Source organism: Aulostomus chinensis, chromosome 16 (genome assembly GCF_037954235.1).
Source record: "Aulostomus chinensis isolate RoL2024-O1b breed Wild chromosome 16, RoL_Achi_v1.0, whole genome shotgun sequence".
Taxonomy (NCBI): domain Eukaryota; kingdom Metazoa; phylum Chordata; class Actinopteri; order Syngnathiformes; family Aulostomidae; genus Aulostomus; species Aulostomus chinensis.
In genome coordinates, this window is record NC_141335.1 from 23,144,790 (window position 1) to 23,169,699 (window position 24,910).

General features: G+C 43.4%; 1 protein-coding gene across 4 annotated transcripts; it reads left to right on the forward strand.

Moving 5' to 3' along the window:
* The first annotated feature begins 422 nt into the window (after window positions 1–422).
* klc1b (kinesin light chain 1b) lies at window positions 423–24,129 on the forward strand. 4 transcript variants are annotated; one of them, XM_086181486.1, is made up of 16 exons: window positions 423–517; window positions 7,510–7,780; window positions 7,991–8,221; window positions 9,530–9,611; window positions 9,773–10,001; window positions 10,109–10,196; window positions 10,503–10,604; window positions 11,114–11,287; window positions 12,465–12,564; window positions 14,015–14,067; window positions 14,318–14,385; window positions 14,665–14,773; window positions 15,112–15,264; window positions 22,076–22,200; window positions 22,309–22,366; window positions 23,003–24,128. In XM_086181486.1, the coding sequence occupies exons 2-16, from the start codon at window positions 7,532–7,534 to the stop codon at window positions 23,075–23,077; spliced, it is 1,896 nt and encodes a 631-aa protein (XP_086037612.1). In that variant the 5' UTR covers window positions 423–517; window positions 7,510–7,531; the 3' UTR covers window positions 23,078–24,128. The 4 variants fall into 4 exon arrangements, with proteins under 4 accessions (XP_086037612.1, XP_086037613.1, XP_086037614.1 ...); XM_086181489.1 differs by lacking the exon at window positions 423–517 and having other exon boundaries at window positions 7,526–7,780; window positions 23,003–24,129; XM_086181487.1 differs by lacking the exons at window positions 22,076–22,200; window positions 22,309–22,366; window positions 23,003–24,128 and adding an exon at window positions 17,994–22,023.
* Window positions 24,130–24,910: the final 781 nt, after the last annotated feature.

Below are 24,910 nucleotides of genomic sequence, written 5' to 3' on the forward strand. Positions count from 1 at the left end.
AACGACTTCTGTCGGGTGCAAATATGTTTTTAAAAGTCAATTGGATTAGAAATGTGCATGAAGGAACGACAAGTAAAAAGTAGTTTTTTGTTATGCGGAATTTAATTTCTCTTGCGCTGTCGTTTTTTCATAAAATTGCTTTCATTCTCTTCTCCTTACGAGTAAAACATATTTTCCCTATATAGATTTAATCGTGAATTATAAATGTATTTGATGTGAAAACATTGTTTAACTTATTATTAGCAGTTATTCATGTCATGTACTTTATTGAACAAATTCCAAATAGAGTGATATGGAATTCCAGTAATCAAAATAATATGAGCTTTTATCGATACAAAAAACTTCCAGGCAGCTCACCCCCCCCCCCCAAAAAAAAAAGAAAAGAATCGGCGAAAACAAAACACGACGTCACTGCAATATGAATATACTTGGCCGCAGTGGCTGATGGGAGAATCTTGAGGCTCTGAAGACATTTTGGATTTAAAGGGGCTGAGCTAGCCGTCAGTCCTAGCTCTCGGTAAGCGGTATATATTCATTGTTATTAACGTTGTGTAAAGTTTTAGTGTTACTGTGTATTTTGAAGTGTCCATTTGCCATATTATGTACATAGATTAGCGGCTTGGCTGTTTAGATAGCCAAGTAAACACACAGGCCAAACAGGGAGTGGTGATGCTAGCTAGTTAGCCGGAGCTAGCTAGTTGCTGACGGGAGAGATGAACGGATAAGAAATTCAGGCTTTGCTGTGAGTTACGGTGGATATGTTGATGTGTCCTCGGTCGAAAGGTATCACGACAAATACAGACTGAGAGACATTCTCAAATACTCATTCATTGTGGCGCAAGAACCCAGCAAGTGTAGAAAAGCAAGCGGCAGCCTTGTTGCGAACTGCTAAAGTCACAACGAAATGTAACTGACGCGAATGTTAGAGCATAAGTGCTAATGTCAGACCAGCTCATCCGTGGTTTATGCCATGAAAGTAATTGCTGCAAGCGTACAGTCCGTTTTTCCAAACTTAACAAGAGTCTTAAAAATACGTAGTTACCTTAATTTTGAATAAATACTTTCACAGCGAAGTTAAAATTATTCAGTTAAAATAATCGTCGTCTTCATTTATACTTTAATAAATACAGACGAGCCTAGAGAACTGCTGTTACTCTTCCCAAACAAGACAAGTTGCTTCGTTTATAAGTGGTGTTTTTCAGGGAGTTTATATTATTCAGCCAACCATCAGTGTCGTTCCAGTGGAATGATGGATGACTATGATCAGTGTCAGTGACATTTCCCTCCGGGTTGTGCCAAACTCTGCCCCACCCTCCTTCATGACTGTCTCTTCTTTGTGTCTGGCCTCGATGCAGACAGCGGTTGATTGCTGTTTATGCAGGAAACAGAGGAAGATGGTGATCTGATGATGTCAAATATCACCAAGTGGACAGGAAATGCGTCTCTGGGGATATTGCCCTCAGTTTGACCACTTGCCCAGGGATGCACCCAGTGCATTTGGGTTTTTCCGTGACCTATGCTAGTGATTAATTATTACAGTATCGACGCACACCACACCCATCTAATAAGATCTTTCCCAGAGAATAAACTGTGTTCATTTTATTGCTCAAAATGGATTGTCAGTACAGCTTACCTTTCACAGAAAAGCTGTGAGGCAGATTTTTTTAAAAGGTATGCTGCAGACCAACCCAGATCAATGCTAAAGAATAGAATACCACTTAATAATCAAGTTCAATTCATTATTACTGTCTGTGTCATCGTCAACTCACTAAACACTAGCGGTTAGTCTGTAAAACCTGGTAGTGGCAAGCCAGCAGTGTTGTTGCCGTGTGAGTGAGCAGAAGCACAGTGGATTTAAATGAGTGTGTGCAGTAATGGAAGGGAGGGACGAGGAATGATGATGAGATCGCAAAGGGAGATTCAACAATGTGAGGCTCTTGGCCTGTTTGGAGATGAAAACTAAATTGTCCTCTTGATGGGCAGACAGACAGAGATGTTCTAGGCTTTGTCCTCTTAGAGGAAAGGTAATGCAGCACACCAAGTTGTTTCTTTCACGACAGAATGAGTTGTTGTTTTTTTCTCTTCTGAGCACTTGCAATGGCCTCTGAGTTGCAGGTGCTACGATTGCTGCAGTATTTTATGACCTTTGATCATCCTGCAACAAGAGTTGTAAACTGTATTTCCTGCTCCTAAAAACTAAACTTGAAGGGCATTCTGTAGCATTCATTCCTCTGACAAAATGTGGTGGGTTCTTTCTTGGCTCATATTACACACTGGCACCAAGGTGGTTGAAAGTGAGCTTTGTATTTTTTTTTTTTTGTAATCCTAAACAGAGATGCTAAACAGAATGTTTTTGAAGAAATTTTTTTTTTTTTTTTAAAAAACACCACATTTTTATTCATGACCATTTTTGTAGCTACATGTAATGCTGCTCACAATCCAGCTCTTAGCAATAGTACATTTTTCAATGTTAAACATATTTTGAGCATCTACTTTTATAAATAATGGCCATAGGTCATAGTACATTAACAGAACACCTCTTTGTACGAGTTATTCTTTGCACAGCTGGTTTATAGATGCTGTAGTCTCTAGGCATTGGGGTTTTTTGACTTGTGACTATTTAATCTAATTGGAAACTGTTTTATTCATTGCTGTATCAGTCAGGCCATGAATCTGCATGTGATATCATGCTTAGATGAATGTACGCATTTGGCCAATTTGATATTTGCTTTGGTGAGTTTGTTTGGCCAGTGGCTGTGTGGAAGTCACTGGAATGTCGTTACTTACACTTGCAGTATAAATGAGACAAATGTGGGTTTTAACCTTGCTGAGCCTTGGCTGCAACTCATTTTGAGGCTTTAAATAGTGTCATATTCCATTGTGTCTCATTAGACATATTCCCTTGTGTCTGATCAGCGTAGAGAGGCAGAGTCTAGATCAGTAAGGCTCCCTCCCCCGTCCGACCTGCTCTTCCGCACCCCTCGACTCTCCTACTGCTGTGGGTGGGGCTGTCTCTTGATGTGCATCCTGAGCTGATGTTGGTTGTTCTGACGGAGCAGTGGGAAGGTCACCGTCATCCTGCAGGCAGCTCCCGCTCTAGTCTGCCCCCATCATTAGCTCAAATCACTCTCATTCCCATCCTCTTTCATTAAGATTTACTTGCCTCACACCGGAGGTTAACTTTTCTTCATTTCAAGGGATCTCTTTGGATTAGCACATCAGTTCTGTGATGCACTTTGCTGGCGTGTAGCACTATTGCTGGGAGAGGAGACATAATTTCATCAGCTTTTCTCCATGCCAAACTATGAGGCCGTGATCCACCACTGAAACTGAGGTTAGTTTTCTGGGCTAGCAAGCTGTAGCAGCTGAAACATTGCCAGGATAAATGTGAGCTTAGCCCTTAAGCAGCCATTTAGTGGGTATTGTTACAAAAATAATCACTGCTTACATTTGAGTTGCATATTTTATTTTACATTATTGTCTATGTAAAAACAACTTGCCCTGCTTTTATAATTCTCATGCATAGATGAACCGTGTCCGCTCAGGATGGAATAAATCTTCTATGTCTTCTGTGTGCGTAAATTGTATGCTTACCTCTTTAATATTCGTAAAAAGGTCACGTGTTGGGAGGAGAGGCTCAAACATCTGTTAATGAACCGTGTGGAGCAGGTTCATGGGGGAAGTCACATAGCTCCAGGCTGCCACTGATGTTGAATAACTTACTGCGACTGAACCTTCAGTATTAAAGGATCATTCCACTATCCCCAGAGCTGTTGATAAAACCCCAGATCAGGTAAAATGTGCCGCTTTATTGAGTAACATTACATTTGCAGTGAGAGCATTTTTGTTTTAGCCTTAAAGCAGCATGATCAATTAGAGCAGAATGACGAGTCACATGATGGACAACGGGGATTGAACCTTTTCACCTTTTGAAGTGATGAGTGATGATTATGTTTTTGGTTTCTATGATGAATGTAAATGTTAAAGATTAATTCAAGAACAGTTTTTAAAGGAAAACAACAGGCCTGTTGGACTTTGTCTCACCTGGAAAATATTAACTTGAGCTATCTGAAGAAAGCAAGTCCTTGATTCAGGTGTTTGTGTTTTCTGTCAAATCAAGCTGTGATCCCTAACGGGCATGAAGGTACTTATCTTTGTTAGCTAACTCATTCTGTACAGTGCCAAGCTAGTCGTGCCTGTTATCCATGTTGATGTTTAAGTCCTTGCACCTTGAGGAGTTTTTCTCTGTAAGATACCTGAGCTGTGTGATTATGCTTCATGTTTGGCTGGACCGATTTCAATGATACAAACGTGTTGCTGTCTGAGCAAACTCACTTACTTACCAGTCCCTCAAGTGAGCTCTCATCAGCCCTGTTTGCCCAGCGAACCAGAAGACATCAGTATTAGCCACTGTGAGGCTTCGCCGTCTGTACTCAAGTAAATGGGGAATCGGTTGTTGGGCCTCTGATCCACCAGCAGAGGTGGTAACAGCACAGAATCTGCATCTGAGTAAATGGGACTGCTGAAATGTCACAACAGCCCCCTCAAAACCGTGTCACTGTAGAGTTTGCATGTCGTTCATCTGTTGCCATCTGCTCCAGAACCCCGAGATGTTGTATTAACTTGCTGTGTCACCACCTATGTTGTTTAGTTCTGTGTAAACAAGCAAAGCAGCAAGCAGTTATTTTGATGGCACTGTTGCAGAATCTCTGTGTTAGAGAGACCTGCTCAGATGTTTAGCTTTCTGTTTGGTGTTTGCATGTTCTCCCTGTGCCTGTGTGCATTCTGTCCGGGTTCTCTGGCTTCTCCCCACATGCCGAAAAACATGCCAGGTAGGTTAATTGGAGACTCAGTGCTGCCCACAGCTGTGAATGGTTGTCTGTCTCTCTATGTTGGCCCGAGTGTAGACTTGTAGCCTATTCAGGGTGTAACCTCCCCACTAACCCAATAACAGCAGAGACCGTTCCAGCTCCCCACTACCCTGAACAGAGATTAGTGCTCTAGATAAAAGATGAGTTGAATTGGATCAGAAAACTTTGTAACAAAAAACACTGTCATTCTGTGCACAGTCTTTTTAATAAGAACTTGTATTTTCAACAAAGGTGGCCCTCTTTTGAATAAAGTAGGCAGGGAATGAATAATCAGGATTAAAACTTTGTTTCATTAAAATGTGCCCATTGGAGTTGTAATTGAATGTAATGGATGGCGTCACTGTGAAGAGGCTGCTGCTTCATGGGTTTTTTTCCCCTACTCCTCTGCTGCTGCCATATAAAATGCTAGTGAAAGAAGACGATTACCTTTGAGGTAAAATAAAATACTAAATTGTAAATGAGAGATGCTCATTTGCACCTTCTGGCTGATACACTCAGTATTGATAATTCGTCACTGCTTTAGCAGTGTCAACAAGATGTCACCTGCTTCTTCTACCTTTCTCTTCAAGGTCAATTCAGGCAGCAAACAAACCAGTCCACATCAGAGTGAAATCAGATGATTCCTTTTCATATATATACAGAACCTTAAACCTTAGCTTTTACCTTTTTATCATTTCTAACCCTAAACCTGGAAAATGGAAGAAAAAAAGTAATACTCATATACAGCAGCCATATTCGTCTCTTTTTCTCCTGCACACCCAGAGACTCCAGCTGGTGCTGCACAGGCTCCAGGTCACCCTGATAAAGCCTCATTTTCACAGTCTGACAGACATCCACTTAGTTGACGGGAAGTTACCTCAGAGTTTTTGTTGCGTGTCCATCATGAACTATATCAGCCTCATGAATAACACCCTCCTCGTGAAGCACTGCTGTGACTGCATGATCTGACATCCATAATACCACAGTAGGCACACAGGCGGTTATTAGTGGCAGCAGGCCTAGTTTGATTAGCGTCCAGTGTTTCTGCCATGACAACTTTCAGCTGCCTCCTGAGCTAAGGGTCCACCGTAAATTCACTACAAATAAAAAGCTGCATCTGAGAAGCTTGCTGATTTAGGTGAGCAGAGATGTTAAGGACACAATGCACTAAAATGGTTGCCAGGAATCTTGCCTCACCCAGCAAACAGATGCACTAGTTCAGCAAGGAAGGGAAAATCCTTACTCATAGATGTTGCTTTTTTAGTTCCTGGTGTCATTGTCTCTTCTGATCATGAGCAAAGACTACAAGTAATTGTTGGGGCTTTTATTGGGCTTTTTATTTCAGTAATGGTTTTGCTCATTAGAATCAACACTAACTGAGATGGACAGGTCGTAGTTGGGAGGGGTTCTCTAATGGTGCTGTATATTTCTCTCAAGGCAGATGGCTCTCAGCTGGTGTTTATTTCTGCAAGCCCCCTCCTCATTCTTAACCCCTTATCCTCCTCACTGCTGCCTGCTGTACCCCAGTTTGACAGGCATTGGCATTTGCTCCTTGTAACCAACAGTGACGTGGCTCAATGAGTCATCTTCAGACTGTTTGGGGAAATTAGCACACGTTCCTCCAAAAGCCTGACGTTTCCTGGGAACGTTTCTGAATGCCATCATCCTCTCCGTGACTCTTGAGTCAGTGATAGTCAGCCAGGCCTCTGCATCGACTGCGGGAACTGGAGGACATCCACACTGCAGAATTTGTGTGGCCTTTTGTTTTACTGCAGGCTAGTGACCAACTCCCAAATGGGGATAATTATAGGTGCCAGATCCCTGTGGTCTGCCCTGCTGAATAATATGTCCCATTGCTCCTAGCTATTCATAAAACAGGCATTCTAATCTTAGCATGTCTTTACTTTTCATGTGGGCTTTAAGTCAAAACCTGCAGCAGAGAAATCTGCCTGGACCTGCTTCATGGTTTAAGATAGTGCTTTTATTCAAGTGCCTTACTTTTAAACTGGTCTCATGCAGTCAGACATAATTCAGAACGTACGTTCAAAGAAATGCTGACATCACTCACTTGACATAATATGGATTAACTCCACTAAAAGGATAAAACATGGGTTCATGTCCCCTTCCAGAGGTTCCCAGGTGCTGGGGTATCGCGCTGTGATCTCAGTAGCAGAGCACGTAGATGACGTGATGTACATCAGTTTCAAGGACTGAGCTCTGTTGTCAGGCATGGCTTTGTTGAACAGAGAAATACTCCGTGTATATCCTGACAGCAGATCATTTAAATCTGAAGAAAATTCTGAGGAAAAAAAACATCAGAGGGATGTTTGGAATGATCTTTACTCTGTATCTGTTTTGTAGGTTTTGGTGTTAAATAATGTCAAACTGTATTTTTTAGAGAACTTTGGCCTTCATTAACTCTGCATTGGAGCAATTTCATAGCACTTGCTTACAAATATTTGTTTTTTCTGAGTTTGCAGGGAAATCAACTGAACTCTGGCTTTAAGAAACACGACATAGAAATGATCTTGGTAGCCTATGACGGTCACGTAGAGGCAGTAGTAGTAAGCTGTATAATCTGTCAAAAGTCCTAGGAGCTGCTTCAATGTGTTGGTACACTTGGTTATATTTCTCATAATTGTTTCTCATTTTTTCTCAGGTTTCCCTGAGTTCCATGAACAATGTCCACCATGGTTTATCCACGGGAGGAGAAGCTTGAGAAGCTCTCGCAGGAGGAGATCATCTCCAACACAAAGCTGGTGATCCAGGGCCTGGAGGCGCTGAAGAATGAGCACAACTCCATCCTTCACAGCCTCCTGGAGACCATCAAGTGCCTAAAGAAGGACGAAGAGGCCAACCTCGTGCATGAGAAGTCCAACCTGCTACGCAAGTCAGTGGAGATGATTGAGCTGGGCCTGGGTGAAGCTCAGGTGAGTTTGAGTGATAAAGTGGCTTTTAGTCTTCATATCCAGTGTAATTCATTTTTTTATGTGCACTTTATTTTGGGTGTTTCTGCTTCTGCACAGCTTCCTCATTCTATACTCAGCTTGCATGGTGATCATGATTCATTAAGAATCAGTCCCACTCTTTTTTTTCTTGCCTTTGCCTCTTTAATGTCTTCGCCCTCTTATCCATCCTAGGTGATGATGGCATTGTCCAACCACTTGAATGCAGTGGAGTCGGAGAAGCAGAAGTTACGTGCACAGGTGAGAAGGCTTTGCCAGGAAAACCAGTGGCTGCGAGACGAGCTTGCCAACACCCAACAGAAGCTGCAGAAGAGCGAGCAGAATGTGGCCCAGCTTGAGGAGGAGAAGAAGCACCTGGAGTTCATGAACCAGCTAAAGAAATACGATGAAGATGTCTCACCAACTGTAAGTACCACACACATCTTCCCTGAAGGTACATGGTAACACCCACAGATGGACTTTTCTGAGACAAACATTACTTGATCTCAGATATACTAGCTTGAGATTTGGTTGACAAATTTCTCAATGTTTTTTAATGTGCTGTGGTTAAATGGGCTGCTTCAAGTTTCATACTTTACTGTTCGCAGTGAAATCAAAAATATTTGTCATGTAACATCAGTAAGATGAGACAGAAATGATCGCATTTCATTTTCCCACATGGAATATCTATATTGTGTTGAATTACCAATTTGAAATGGTACTTCACTCAAGAAGAGTATTCTGCATTCTGAGTTCTCACAAATATGTGGCTGGAGCTCACAAAAATGTGATGCAGAAGCCAAAAACATCTTATGAGCTCCGTTCTGGTTTTCTCCAGAATGCAGAAAGAGCCAGCCATGTAAATTAGCATGAAGCTAATAGGGACTAGCAGCTAACATCAGCAAAATTGCCCAGAATGTCTGATTACAAGCTCTGAAGTGTGTTTGATTTTACCTCTCGTCAAATTGTTGATTACAGAGCATAAGGCTTGATAAAGAATATGTTTTTGGACAGTTTTACTGTTCAGCCATCAGGTGCTAAAAGCTTCAAGCTAAGTATGCATTGATGGTTAATTCTGCATGCTGGAGACACGAAGAAGAAATGCAAGAGAGAAAAAGGGCAAAATACAACTTTTAGTATTGCTTTGAGGGCATTAAACAAGGGATTCTGATCCTGTCAGATAAACATAGCAGTTGTTTGTAATGGGAAGTGGACGTTGTCTCCATGGTCTTCCAGGAATGAGGCTCTCTGGTTAGAGCTCATTGAACTGGTAGTGGAAATCAATCACTGCTAATTCTGCGTGAATTTATCTCTCTACCAACTACTGACCTCAGCAAGAACACGTCTAGCCAGTAGCTGCTCCTGATCTGGAAGCTTCACTTGTTAGGCTGCAGTTAATAAAACCCATTGATGCATATGGATGAGTCCTGTTTGTCATCGCAGTCTAATTTATCTTTTCATGGTGAGATAATGAGATCATTTCTCAAGTATCAAGTGTGAAATATATCAGTCTTAATCTTGACACCATTTGCTTTTCAGGGTTTTAGACTTAAGTTAGAAACGAGCTGAAAATGTCCTCTGATGGGTGATCAGATCAGTTTAAGCAATGTGCTTGTCATTCTTCATTTCATGTGTTTTTTAATCCAGTGTGGATTATTACATATCTGAGCTGGATGTTTCGTGGTTTGATTCTTCCCTGTCTGATTTGTCTGGATGTTGGTTTCATCCTCCCAGCAGGAGGAGAAGGACCGAGAGACACCCAAGGACTCTCTGGATGACCTCTTCCCTAATGATGAGGAGGAGCATGGTCAAGGAAGTAAGGCCAATGAGTTCAGCAATTCACCATGACGTTATGAGTCAGGACAGATGACTCGATAGTATTGCCAGAAACTAGTTAATGCACGCAAAGGGAAAAGTGAAAACTCACTGATGCAAAGTTGACATTTGTCCTCCTCGTGTGACTGTTCTGCCCCACAGTGCAGCACCAACACAACAGTGCAGCGGTGGCTGCGGCCCAGCAGGGAGGCTACGAGATCCCGGCTCGTCTGAGAACCTTGCACAACCTGGTGATCCAGTATGCCTCCCAGGGCAGGTACGAGGTTGCTGTGCCCCTCTGCAAGCAAGCTTTGGAGGACCTGGAGAAAACCTCTGGACATGACCACCCTGATGTGGCCACCATGCTCAACATTTTGGCTCTGGTCTACAGGTCAGAAAAGCTTTAGTGTTGTATTTGCCTTTGTGCTACACAGATGTTCCAGTGTCCAGTGAGTATTTGTTGCTCACTTTGCTCTATCCTCTGTTTCCATCACACAGGGATCAGAACAAATACAAAGAGGCCGCCCATCTTCTGAACGATGCTCTGTCCATCCGCGAGAAAACCCTTGGCAAAGACCATCCTGCTGTAAGGCGCCATTGCCTTCATCATAGCAACCATATTTTCATGTGCACACATGTTAAAGCAGTGTAAAGCACTCAGTCATTGCAGTTTGCTTCTTCTCACTCCACCTAATCCAGAAAATAATCAAACACAAACACCTCTAAAAGATTGCTTTACACTCAAGCTTAAGTGAGCAATACACATTATATAGCTCACTGAGGCTGGAGTGTTCTTCTGATTAAGGCTCCTACGTTGTGAAGCTAATCAATGTACTAGTCAAAATCTAAGAGCCTTATTCTGGTTTCCTCTCTCCCTGTATGTGATGTCCAGGTCGCTGCGACACTGAACAACTTGGCCGTGCTGTATGGGAAGAGAGGGAAATACAAGGAGGCTGAGCCTTTGTGCAAGAGGGCTCTGGAGATCAGAGAGAAGGTAGGCCACATCCTTGGACTGCACCACCACCCTGCTGTCGAGGCCACGCTTATACACTCAACCAATACAGAATTAGTTTGCTGTGATGAAATAATTAACAGTTCCAGCATGTCACTTGGAGCTACTGTAGCTCCGTGACTGTGACTATAAATAGGGAAATGGTTTTCTTAAATTGTCTGCGGCGTGTGCGCTGGGGGCCATGCTTGTGACGGATGGGAATTACAGGGTTTAATTGGGTGCACAGCTTGAAAATAGATAGCAAGCATTGAGGGAGGGAAGGAGCAGAAAGATAGAAGAGACGACAAAGCTAAGGAGCTCAGCAGGGCACAAGAAGTCTCTTTTTGCCTAAAAGCTCTATTTTGTACTCTTTATTGATCAACCAGCCTTTTATTAGATCTGCTGAGTGCCTGCAGCAGGCAGACGTGCTGCCTGATAAAGCAGCACAGCATGAAGAGATACATGGAGAAGGCAAAAGAACTCAATGAAGACATTCATGCATTTTCTACCAGGTTCTGGGGAAGGACCACCCAGATGTTGCCAAACAGCTGAACAACCTGGCTCTGCTGTGTCAGAATCAGGGCAAGTACGAGGAGGTGGAGTACTATTACTGCCGTGCCCTGGAGATCTACGAGAGTCGGCTTGGCCCAGATGACCCCAACGTGGCCAAAACCAAGAACAATCTGGTGAGAGATGAAAGTAACCCCTACCTTGGTTTGCTCTCTCTCTTTCACATATTACGAGCCCTGAAATCTGCTCAATATGATGAGATACGTCACTTTTGAGCCTTGAATGGACTTCAGCAGAATCCAAAATTAACTTCTCAGCTCACCAGCCACATGTGTAGTAGATGAAAAGTTCCACCTGCCAAACTTTTTACATTTTGCACTATCCAGAAAGACTATAAGAATTTGATTTGATTAGTTTAGCACATTTTTTAACATTGAATTGGAATTGAAAAACATACGATTTGGCTTCGCTACGCTGATATTTAAAATGCTGTAGGGAAAAAATGTATGAAAGATGTATTTCAACAAAGGAATATGAGAAAAAAATCAACCGTCATTTTAAAACAACCTACCTGAAATAACGGGGTTCAATTAAATCTACAATGAAGCTCAAAATGTTTCCAGACAGAAGGAATCTCGGTGTTTACGAAGTGCACACGGACGTATTATGTAGTCCCTGGTTCATGTAGCATCCTTGCATGTAACTGTATTGAAGACTGAGTCCTCCATTTTTGCTGGCTTCAGCTTTTTCTCTCTAAACTCTTAATTGCTCACGGCCTAAAAAGCCTCTTCTCAATGTCTTTTAAAACTCTCCATAAATTTGTTTGAGGGTTTCACTGTGCTGTACTTTACAAGTTTCATGAAAGTTAAGATGAGATGTTGCTGAATTTTTTTTACTCCTGGGTGTTCATCATTTTACGCGTATCATTTTTGTAATTCTTCGTTTAATGTGTTTCACCCTAGAAACACATTTTTGTAATTCTTCGTTTAATGTGTTTCACCCTAGAAACACATTAAATGAAGAATTACAAAAATGATACGCGTAAAATGATGAACACCCAGGAGTAAAAAAAAATTCAGCAACATCTCATCTTAACTTTCATGAAACTTGTAAAAGCCAGCAGTTTTTGTTTTTGTTTGTTTTTTTGCTGCTCGCCAAGGCCTTTGCTGCTTCTGCTCTTGTGTCGCTGGTGACAGAGAGGCAGTAAAAGAGAGGCTCAGTGATGTTATATTATATTTCATGAGTCACCATGTGCAGGAGAGAACCGTTCTTACTCTCTCTAGGGGAACATTGTGAGTCGATAGGCCCATTAGATGCAGCTCTATAATTTGCTTTCTCTGGTCTCCTCTTCAGGCGTCCTGCTTCCTCAAACAGGGGAAATACAAGGAGGCTGAGATTCTGTACAAAGAGATTCTGACTCGCGCCCATGAGAAGGAGTTTGGATCCGTTGATGGTGAGGCCTCATAGTTGACACTGTAGCTTGCATGCTTAAATGTAATCTCAAGCAACAAACAAGACAAGTTGGAACACTCGATAAGAGAAACGGTGGTGGGTTAATTAATTTCCCCTACTGTTTGTCTCACACCAGCAAACAGAGTCAGTGATGGACAGATGGTTAAAAAGTGGACGATGTGCTAAGCAGGGTGCCAGCCTTCACCATTCAGAGGATTCAAGGACTCTTTACTGAAATATCCAATCAAATAAAGAGTTAACTTGCCTGGAAGATGAACTCTTGCAATGTTCCTCTCTTTTAGTTGAAGCTAAGTCTCTTTGGTGGCTTTCCTCCAGAGATTACATCGCCTCCTTTGAAAGAGGAATGAAAGTGACTTTGTACGAATCACAACAAAAGCAAAAGGGTCTCAAATGTTTTCTGACAGTTTTACTTTTCATGCACTCCCTTCTCAGACTGCGGATATTTTTAAATACCTGTTGGCGGGAGTTGAAGGTTATTTGCTACAAGTGGGGGTTTTTTTTTTCATTCCAAAGGTGTGCTATGATGATAGTGTTTTAAATGTGTGTAGATATTATCTTTCTGATGGTTCTATGTGATGCAATGTATGTTCTTAACAAGACAATCTGGTCAAATATAAATTTCACCTTCTTTCACTTTCTCAGGTTGTTGTGAAACAAAAGGATTTGATTGTGTGTCTATAGTATTTCTTGGCATCTACATAGGTTATGCGTTATATTTAATTTGGAAAGCAAAACTGGACTGAGTTTTGAGCAACTGTCCCTCTGGCCCGCGCTCACCCTGCTTCAGGACTCTTGGGTCATCACTGAGCTGTACGCTAGAGCCTGATATTTGATCGGGCATCTCGCAGGTCAGGATTTATTAAATTGAGTGGCATGGGAGTCTCATGTCAGGCTCTTCGCGACACACTGTGATGCATACTGTACCAAAAGGTCGTAAGTCGGCACCCGCAACTGTAGGTTTGCTACATAGTTGACCTTAGAGCGAGCAAGCTAGTGATTGACAGGTAAAAGCCCAGCTGTACAGAAACATATTCTCGTGCTGTCATCGTGCTGCATCATTGCCTTTTGTATTTCTGGACAATTTGTCATCCTCCGTCTGCTGGAGATCGCTCCCTCGCCAAGCTGTCCGTGTTCCAAGCACATGCAGCTGTACAGCGCTGAAGCCTGCCTCTTTGAGCCGTGTGAGGCACAATGCAGTGTAATCACAACTGTCAAATCGGGGACAAACATACCTGGGATCAGTTCATAATGCTGTGGTTATTTTTTTGTGTTTTAAGTGCCACATATATGTTACTCACATATTGTCGAGAGCTCTTCCTTTCTAGCAGGGTACTAGACAAGCTCAGCATGTTGAATGCATTATGAGTAATTCATGAAGAGGTCAGGTTGTTGAGCTGTTTGAAGACCCACTCTCCTGTGTTTGTCTGCAGCTGAGAACAAGCCCATCTGGATGCATGCAGAGGAGAGAGAGGAGATGAGCAAGGTGAGGGGCTATCTCAGCATAAGCACCTCAAATAGTACAAACACCGTTGAATGAGAGGTTATGAAGATAAAAAAAAAAAAAAACCGCAAAACAGTCAGCTCGTTTTACTTGCCGTAAAGTGAATACATCCAATACAAGCCGCAGAGGGCAAATGAGAGCTCTGTAAATACAGGAAAAATGCTGTTGAACCAGTTCAAACTGCCACTCCCCTTCACGCTTGTTCTTCCTCTTCTCCCTTATTTACTTCCAGGGCAAACACAGAGACAACACGCCGTACGGGGAGTATGGAGGCTGGTACAAGGCCTGCAAAGTCAACAGGTGAGACCAAGCCTGTTGAGTGTGCTAGTATTACTCCGCCATGCATTGACACTCCCACAGTCAGACTTTAAACACTCACTTGAACAGTTTTTAACTTTCCTCTTCATTCTTGAGTGTAATTGTTTTACAATAAATTCAAAAAAAGCCTGTTTATCCCTCCGAGATTCCATGAATCCGCTTCCAGTCCTGAGTGTCAAAAATGAAACTGCTTCAACCAAACTCTTCTCTTAATGACCTCTGAGATTAAGCTTGGTGTGTGTGTGTCTCTTGCATGTCCAGCCCTACAGTTAACACCACCCTGAGGAACCTTGGAGCCCTCTACCGCCGACAGGGCAAGCTAGAGGCTGCTGAGACCCTCGAGGAGTGTGCTGTGAGGTCTCGTAAGCAGGTCAGTAGCATCTTCAAATAAGCTTTGCTGTATTCAGTTAGTTTGTGGCTTCCTGGTTTTGTAAATTCTGAAATATGTTTTTCCCCTCTCTCTACATTGCTTTGGATCCAGAGCAACACAGTAAGTGGTTTGTCTCTCACTGTTCAACCTCCTCCCTTAACATCACCCCCATTTCACAGCCACGTTGCTGCCTAATCGCCGTGGCAACACTTTAGAATGTCACGTTAACAATCTCATCGAATGGCACACACTCACCCATATCGACAAGCTGAAGTCCACTAGCTACCTCTGATGGATGTGTGTGTCCGTGTGTTGTATCTGTGTGTTGTTTCCATCAGGGCATCGACCCCATCCACCAGACACGTGTGGTGGAGATCCTGAAGGATACAGAGGGTGAGAGGCGGAGGAGCCGGGACAGTCTGACCAGCGTTAAGTATGAGAGCGGCTCTGAGACTGGCGAGGAAGTGAGTATGGGCGTGGAGTGGAATGGGGTGAGTACAGATCCACTTCAGCTGAGTCATAAAAGCCAGAGTCCTCACTGGAACAACAAGGTGGTGGTAATAATATGAAACAGAGGGTGGACTGGTACAGAATGTCCTATAAGAATATGCCTCAAAAATAAGAGACAGTGACCGTAAACTTGATGGGAAGCGTTTCAGGATGCTCACTGTCATGAAACTGCAAAAAAACGAATAAGCTGTTGCAGTGTGACTTTTTCAATGTCAATTAATGTTGCACATGCTCATCATTTTTTATGTGCGTAGCAGGAACAAATTGCATTTCTCTCATGTTTCTGGACTTGGAAGTGAGCTGTTTTCTGGACCAGTCCATTATCTCTTTGTAGATGCGCCTTGTCCTTCCCATGAGGGTCAACTCAAACTCCCTTTTGTGAAATGTGAAGCTGATTGAGTGTCTTGGCTTGCTGACATGTCATTTTTGTCGGCGTCTGTGTTTGCTTTGGACTAGATGTTTTGTTGTGTTTTTCATTGCTTATCAATGAAGTGCTCGTGTCTAGTTTTCATAAGTGGATGTTTCGCTGGTTATGCTTCTCCACAAGTGGAGCTGTAACAACAAGGCACAGGCTCATTCTCAGGCACCCTGGCAGCGTAGGAGACATGGATTTTGCATTATGGGATTTACAGAGATAGATATATTGCTGTTATTATGTTTTGACCATTAAAGCTAAATGACGGGGCTTCCCATGTCCTTGATGCTCATCCCACTGTGCAGTAAACTGGGCAGTTGATATGTAATGGTTCATCCCGCTGTTTTACTGCCTCATTACATCTACTCTGGCCACATTTCATCCAGACCAACAATCGTTAGTGTCATTTCACCGTGGGGCTTTTATCTCTGCATAGCATCATTGGATTAGTCATCCTCTCCTCGTTTGTAAAGAGATTGTAGCTGCAGGCCGTACATTGGATGTAGCGGTACATGCAGTTTTAAGTTCTAGAGACATGTGCCAGTTGGAAGAAGCCCTGTGGTGCAGTTTACATGAGCCAGTAGGTGGGATTGTGCCAGCAGAGGTGCCTGGTCTGAGTCTGTGCCTGTAGCCTCGCCCTTCACCGCTCAACAACAGTCCAAACATGCATGCAGCCATGCCCACCTGCCAGCTCACACTCACGCACGCACACTAATGGACCCTGAGCGTTCCCTGTGTTTTCACATGGTTGTCTGTTAACCTGACATCTGCTGCTCGCCGAGAGAGTAACACTGCATAGAGGGAGGGTGGGCCACCTCTTTGCTCGCTCTTGTGTGTATGTGATTGTTTCCCGGCCCACATGTTCACATGCACAGCTACTCTGAGCTGCTTCACAATTCCCTCCAGCAAACACAACAGCATGTGTATTCATCTGTCTTTGAAACGTGTGACGGCATGCAGAGGATTGCTGGGTGTGTGCTAGCATTTCATAATCCACGTCACCGCCACAGCTGTAGAGGTTAAACTGAACCAGTAGAAGGACAGTGGTGACATTGTCGTGCTTTCGTCTGATGGTTCCTGAAAGCTCACTTGTCACATAAGGTAGTGTTTCCATCCATCCATCCATTTACAAAGCTGCAAGCGTGTATCTATAACAGGCTATCTCGTGTCCTAGAGAATAGAATTGAAGAGCACTGACTGCTGCTTCTGTGTAGATATTTGTTGACCTGACAACTACCAGTCACTTGTAGTTTCACCTAAACATGTCCTCTCTGTGGGTTGTATTTGTCCTGGAGGAATTCACATTCTTTGGTATCAGAATATTGAATATTATCTGCTATTTTGGTAGGAAATCACTCAGAGTAGGACTTCCTTCTGGGGGGTGTCAAGGCAGAAAAACAGATGAGATAAATGGGTAGCATGTGTGTGTGTGTGTGTGTGTGTGTGTGTGTGTGTGTGTGTGTGTGTGTGCGTGCTAGTCTACATAATTCTGTCTTAAGTGTGTGTGTGTGTGTGTGTGTAAAAAATGTGCCTTCTGCTCTCAGCTAGGCGCTTAAATGCACTGCCTGTCACTTTGCATGTTTCCTAAGTGCATCCATTCCTGTGCATCACTAACCTTGTTGATTATTCTTGCCATGACAACCAATCAGCCTGTCAATCAAATTTCCTTTCTGTAGTCAGTGGATTGTACTCTCCCTCTTGACTTTTCACTTTACTCAATAATCTGGGGCGGGTTCGTAGCGTGGATAGCGGTTTCTTTAGTCATCAGGCAGACGTGAGACTTCCTTCTAAGGTTTACGTCTGTAGAAAGGAAGAATTCAAGATGTTGTAGACAGATTTTTTTTCAGGGCAGCTTTGCCCACCTCAGTGCTGATGCTTGCTGATGTTCCACATCTGCAGTGCACCGTCACTGGCTGGGTACAGAGTGCCAAACTCAGACCTCTGGAGAAACAGCTGAGTCACAGTGACTGCAAACAGCAACCTACTGCATCACTGACTGACTCCTTTTTTGCAGTGCAGCTCCTAATAGCAGCGAGATGTCACACATTAGCTCCCTGCTGTGAAGAACTCATTACTTTTTCTAGGATGAGGTTAAAAAAACCCATTACATTGAATGTGATTTGTAGAGATAGTCCAGGTACTTTTTAGTCCAAAGAAGTACAATTTAGAAACAGCAAAGGCAGAGGACGCCGCTCAGATGTGTGTGTGTGTGTGTAGCGTAGGCAGCCCAACCCAGATCTCTTAATCTTACAATGTGTGCTGTTTTTGTCTGTTTCTCTCTTTCTCTTTTATCAGGCCTAAGCCATCAAGACTAGTCCTCCATCCTTCTCTCCTTCCCCAACACAATAGAAAAAGGATGTGTGTTGTCGTTCCCCCGGCCTTCTTTGTCCCAACAAATGAACAGCTCCTCCTCCAGCCAGAGAAAGTCTCTCTCTCTCTCTCTCTCTCTCTCTCTCTCTTTCTTTCTTTCTTTCTCACCCTCTCTCTCTCTCTCTCTCTCTCTCTCTCTCTCTCTCTCTCCCCCCAATTATCACCTCTGTCCCCTGTTCAGCTGTACTGACAGCTGCTGGGACGTTTGGTCTTCTTTCTCTCTCTTTTTTCTTTCACTAACTGTGTCATTCACCTCTTTCACTCACTTAGCATTAAAGTCATTGTGTGTGTGTGTGTGTGTGTGTGTGTGTGTGTTATCCTTGTGAGGACGTCACTCGCACAGTGCTTCTCTCTCTCCTGCACAATTTGTCATGTAGTAGATTCATTTCGCTGGACAGGAGCGCGGGTTAATTGAGAGAAGGCAAAGCAGAAGAAGAGTCTGAGAATCAGTGGCACGTCCGGTGATAGAGTTGCTGTCTCAACGCCAAAGTTTATTCCCTCAGTTGCTCTGCATTGGTCTCTGACTTTATTGCCTTGATCCCGATCATCGCTGCCCGTTTCTATAACAGCAAGTTAAAGTTGTCAAGTGATTCATCAAATTGGCTTCAGCCTAGTTCATCTCAGGGGTGGGAATCACCAGGGGAACCATAGGTAAACGTCAGGATACTTGGAACACAATATGATGGACGCAATATTGAACACTTTGCTGAGTCTTGCCATAAAAATGTTTTCAATGTACTGTGGTCATTTTTTTTTTTGTTGCCTTTTTTCACCCGATATTTATGTCTCCAAAAGATTCTCATCCCATTTCTGTCACTTTTATTTGCAGAAAGATAAATTACAATATAAAATCAAATACATTTTAATTATAAATATAGATTAAAATATCTTTACTTCTGGTGTCTGAGTATTCTTAAGATATCTTTATGCAAAATATCACAATACTGTGCTGTATTGCGCCCCCCCCCCCCCCCCCGTTCACTTACTGAGACATATTCTTTTCTATTGTTCTTCAAATGTTTTTCATGTTTTGAACTAATATTCCTGAAATCAGACGCCTAAACTATTGTGACATACGGTACTGTATAGTTTCACGTGCTGACTAAAGAGAAGTCTTTTCAGCTTGGAGGGATTTTAGAAGGGAGCCTTTGTTCTTTTTGTAGATATATAAAGACATAAATATCTTATATGATTTTGTATGATTTGTTTACATTTTTTTAAGTGTTGGATTATTTTGTGGCTGAATTTTGAGGCAGTAGTCATGATCAAAAACGCCATCGATGATGCCTGGATTGCCTGTTAGGCTGAGGTTGATCACAGCACCTCGTCATTGCCATGGTAATTTAGTTTTGAGTTGCTCTTACCGGCGTGGTCGTCCTTGGGTTGTTCACCGGCTTTTGTGTCCGCGTAGCACAGAAAAGCCGGCGTTTGCAAAGGGAATGAGAAGCATCGGCGGATGCTGTGACGCCAGACTGACATCAGAGACCAACCAGAGCAGATACTGACCGCCTGGCTCACGGCAAAATTAATAATCAACGTAAAGATAATGGAATTTCAACAGCCAGTATTGCCTTTCGATTCGCAGGAGTAGAAGCTATTGTTACAAGTGGGGAAAAATCCTGGATTCCACCGTAGTTTTAGTGTGCATTAGTGTTTGTTTGGGTGGTACAGTCCCAGTGAGCACCGCTACCGTACACAGCTTAACGGGGTGTGTTGCCTTGTTCTTGTTGGCAAATAAACATCATTAACGGGTTTTAAGTTGCCAAACGTACAGTGCGAGTGTTTCCTCAAGATGTTAAACTAAGTGAATGTACAATGACTTTGGAAGTGTAATTGTTGGCTGTGTCTCTGGAGTTGAAAAGTGCATTCATTACCCGGCTTTCAGTCTGCTACTTGCCTTGATTCTTCATTCCTTTTGACGACTACACCTATACTTCTAATGCAACGCCGAACAAAAGAATTAAAAACTGTTCATCACATAATTATTATGACAATACTGTTGTGTTAGTGGAATGCTTATTTATTGAACTGTCTATTCTTGACATTATATATAGTGTGACTTCAGTTAAATGGTAAGGTCTATTAGCGCTATCTTAGAACGTAGGACTGCATTCTATCTGCCATTCTGCATTGTGAAGATTATTGCTTCAACACTTGTTGGTGTCATCAAATAAAGTTTTTCATTGGTGAAGTTTGTCTTTTCTCTCTGTTGGGTTGAGACTCTTTCTTCTCCTTTACTGTCTCATCTTGAGCTGCATCAAGAAGTCCTGAGTTATGCTCACAGCTCCCCCTGCTGCTGGTCAGGTTGTATTACACTGAATGTCACCTTTAGTTTCCTACGTGTTTACTGGTTGGTAATAACTAAAACGAGTAGTGGACTAATAGTGAGGTAAACTGGATGGATGGCTGGATGGAGAGTTGACTTTAAATAAGAAAAAGCATGAAGACTGAAGAGAATCTCTGGTTACTTTTGAATAATCCACAGTAAAAAATAAAAACAATGCTTTCTCCTGGGATGATATTTAGTGGTCCTCCAGGAAGTCCTTGGACTCGTCAAAGACCTGGTCCAAGTGCATTTTCACATCTGAAGATCTGCACCAAGCGTTTTTTTTTCTTGTGCTTTATCTACATTTCCGGTTTCTGCCACAGCGCCATCATCACCTACGCAGGCCGAGTCTCGCTATCATAGGTGGGCGTGCGTCTGACCTTTTCAGCGAGCTCTTTGTATGTGAATGGAGACAAACGAATCGAAATAATCAATATTTCAATTGAATATTGCGTCTCCTTCTCCACACATAACCATGCGACTGCTGCCAATCTGACCAAAGGGTGACGATGGCACAGATCGTAGGATCGTCTTCATTCCGGTCCACTTTTTTGAAGCGTGAGGAATGCAGTATAAATTGCAGTCAGCGGGAGAGTTACAGACAGACGTCTTAGACTTTTGTCCGTCTCAACTCCCTGCAGTTGGTTCAAAAGTCTAAACCTCTCAAAAATAGTGTTTACACCGTGAAAGTCCCCAAGGTTCCTTTAGAGCAGCGAGGGACCGCCTCTGTAGGTGTGGTCCAGACCAGGGGTTCAGTTCCTCTCCTAAATAAAGGTCCACCTTTTCAGAAAACCCAAAATGATTCGATTTAATTTAAAATAATGCCAAATTATTAGGATAAAACTACAACAGAGACAACAAGGTTCTTTGAAGTTTTGTTTGCGCTTCAAGAGATTTTCCATTTCTCACCGAACCACAGCCAAACTTCAAACTGATGATCAATTATGTCCATATTTTTAGTTTTAAAAAAGTGGTTTGCTTTATGCTTCCCGTTATATTTAAAGATTAATGTTCTACTTTGCAGAAAAAGAAACAAATTTTAAATCCCCTGGAAGAGATAAATTTCAATTTTTCAGTATTTTGCCGGCCACTAGAAGGCGCTAAAGGCACCGGCCCGGTGATTGAGTAGCCCTGGTTTCGACTCTGGTCCGAGGTCCCGTTCCCACCTGCTGTTGTGGTTCAGCCCAGCCACTGTAGGTGTGAAAATACCCTTCACCCAAGCAGAAGTCTTGAGGTCCCAAAATTGTCTGGCTTCCAAACCTCTGGCCTCCACGCTTCTCAAAATGAAGTCAGTTACATCACGGGACCCTCGCTGGGTCACTGGTGGCCACGCCTCCTTCAGGTCTTACTCCTTGAGCTGGTTAAGAAGTTACAAGTTAACATCAGGGTCAGGTTCTCCCCACCAGCTGATCATGGCGGTCGTAAGACTGTCCCAGGCTGACTAGTTGATCACAGATCAGCCTGGACGATTCCACGAGCTCCAAGTATCACTGACGTCTTCTGACAGGTCTCATGATGTCACAGTCACTCTGCTAACAGGAAGCACAAACGTGCATGTGGACTTGGTGACTTACATCAACGTGCAGCTCGCTGAAGTGCACTTGGTTTATCATCTACGATAGATGGATGAGTGTGTGTGCGTCTGCTGTACGGATGCTTTGATGAGCGTGTGTGTCTGCAGGACGGCAGCGGAGCGCTCCAGCGCAGCGGCTCTCTGGGAAAACTCAGGGATGTTTTGCGGCGCAGCAGCGAACTGCTGGTGAAGAAACTGCAGGGCAACGTGCCGCCTGAACCTCGCAGCACCAAGTAAGAGCCGCAGAATGATGGTTGTTGAAGCGGGACAGAGCTGAAGAGATCGGCTCAGCCAGTTTCTGCACAAACACAAACCTTCTCCTCTTCCTCTCCGTTCAACAGCATGAAGCGAGCAGCTTCCTTGAATTATCTGAACAAGACCAGCGATGAGGCCTTCCAGGTGAGCGATGTCGGAGAAAACCTTTGCTTATGTGACTGGAGATCGCAATTATTGACCTCCCCCCTTGAGCGAGCTGTTTTTTGCGTCAGATGTAGCAACGCCCGGTGGCAACAGGAAATGATGTAATTTTTACACATTGGTTGTCATCCAATGTCAATCAGATCCTTCTCAGATGAGGTCAGAAACACCTTCAGAAGGTGGTGACAGGTTACTGGGAAGACTGGGAGGTAACACCTGTACGAACTGGACCCCACGTGGTGGGATTGTTTAGAATCCCTGCGTAAAGACGTTGACATGCTGATATGAGTCATAGCGCCACCTAGTGGTTACTGGAAGTATGAGGCGATGCCACAAACATTTCACCAACATCAAAATGACACTTGTCATCACATAAATGGTAACATGAAGAGTAACTGTGTTTTCTGGCGCCACCTAGTGGAAACAGGAAGTGGTATTTGCCCCACAGTGCAGCGTGAGTCTGCTCCTTCAAGCAAAATCCAAATATCAGGTTTCAGCTCTGTCTCACTCTGCGGGACGATCACACGCCGTCGAGAGTGTGAGGGCCTGCAGCTTTGATTAGGGGTGTGTTCTCTCCAGTTTTACCCTGAAAGTCTTTTTCTCTCGATGTGTTGTCAGACCCAGGGAGGCGGTAACCTCAGGGAGAGCCGAGGCCTGAGCTCCAGCACTGTGGATCTGTACTCTGGAAACTAAGCTGGGGGCGTCACTCTTCACCAGAAACACACACACACACACACACACTCATCGTGTCAAATTCCGACCCAAATACGATCCTCCACGATCCAAAGACGTGTTCCTACATTGCTGGGTTTGTTATGATTCAGTTTTTGCTCTCAGTTAATGGATGGTCGGGCAGTTTCCTCCCGTCGCCTTCATGTCGCCGTTCGTCATCACTGTGACTCTCCTGACTCGTCAGTGGATTGCGTTGCCATGACGCCACCTGTGCTGGTTGATTTCTCCTTATGATGTTTTGTCTTCCTGTGCCATCTGTGTTTTAATGGATTTTTTTCTTTTCTACGTGTAAAAAAAAGAAAATAGATAGGAGATAGTTTTAGTTCTGAAACATAAAAAGTGAAATGATGTGATTAAAAAAGAAGAATCTTTTTTATTTTGGTTTTAATGGTTCTAAATTTGCCGGTTGAGATTGATTCAGTGATGCGAGGTGTTGGCCGAAGCTTTGGTACACAGGGTGAACGACGTGTTTATCCTGCGGAGTCATGTGACCAGTGAGGGTTCGCGTCGGCTGGACTTTAAATAGGCTGCTACTTTTCATCTCTACGGCTTCTGGGTGTTTTGTTCTTCTGCTGCTCATCCATCGGTTCCTCTCCCAGTCCAGAGGAGAACCACAGGAACTGGGAGTGCTGTGAAACGCCTCCACTTTAAAAAAAAAAAAAAAATGTAAAAATGTTGTGCGACAGGAATGATGGGGTGACGTCTGGTGCCATGTAGGACTCCTCGATGTTGTTTACAGTGAGTAGGAGGTCTAGATTTCTACGATAGATTTTGCACAATTCTCTGATGGTTCTGTCTTTTGTTTTTTTTGGGATTATTTGCGTAGTGAAACAACTCGAGAGAACTGGAATGTCATGTAATTACTGTTGATTAGTTTTCCTTTTTGTTTTACACTGTCTTTTTTTTTTTCCTCCCTGTGTAAAAAAAAAAAAAAAAAATCTATTAAATTGATGGAATCAAATAATTCATCAAGACGTAAGACGCTAAAGAACTGAGCTCCTTTAGTATGATGATGTCATCTCTCACTTGATTCATGAATAAAATCAACTTTGTTCTGTCATGGCTGTGTTTTGGTCTTTGTTTTGTCGCCTCCACGTACTTCGTTATGTTTCATGCGACTTGAGTGTGAGCCAAATATCGACTCATTGTGAAGCCCCTTAAAATTCCCCAGGTGACACTGCTGTGACCTTTTGACCCCGCAGCATGGACGACTGCATGATTCCACCAGACAGGGCCAGCTGGACCAGCAACATGGCACCACACACACACACACACAATCAGTCCCACCCAGCGACACGAGTCTTCCCTGCAGAGTGATTTATACCCTGGGTTCATTTTGTCATCTGTCAAAAACTCAAACGTAGAGAATGTGTTAACAGTGACCTTCACAGGCACTTTAAACAGATAAAAAGTTATCAGTTTGTTTGCCTCCTGCAGACCGACAGGAAGGTCGAGCAACACGATAAATATGAAACTGAAATGTGTCCGGGGAACCGAACCGCTCAGATATCCTGGTTTAAAAATGGCAAAACTGCTGTGAACATGAGAGGCTGGAGAGGGAGAGAGAAGAAAAGGTAGGACATGGCAGGCTGGGACGGAGGAATGGAAGGAGGGGTGTGTAAGGAGGCGCTGCAAATGGAGCGAGAGGAGAGATTAAGACAGGTAAACACAGGAGATGAATGCCGGGGGTGGGGGGGGCAAAACAAAGACATGAGATAGATTCCTAAAAGAGAGGTGAGGGAGGGGCTAGCAGTCCAGTGGGAGAGACGGGAGACAGGGAGGTGAGGGGTGGGG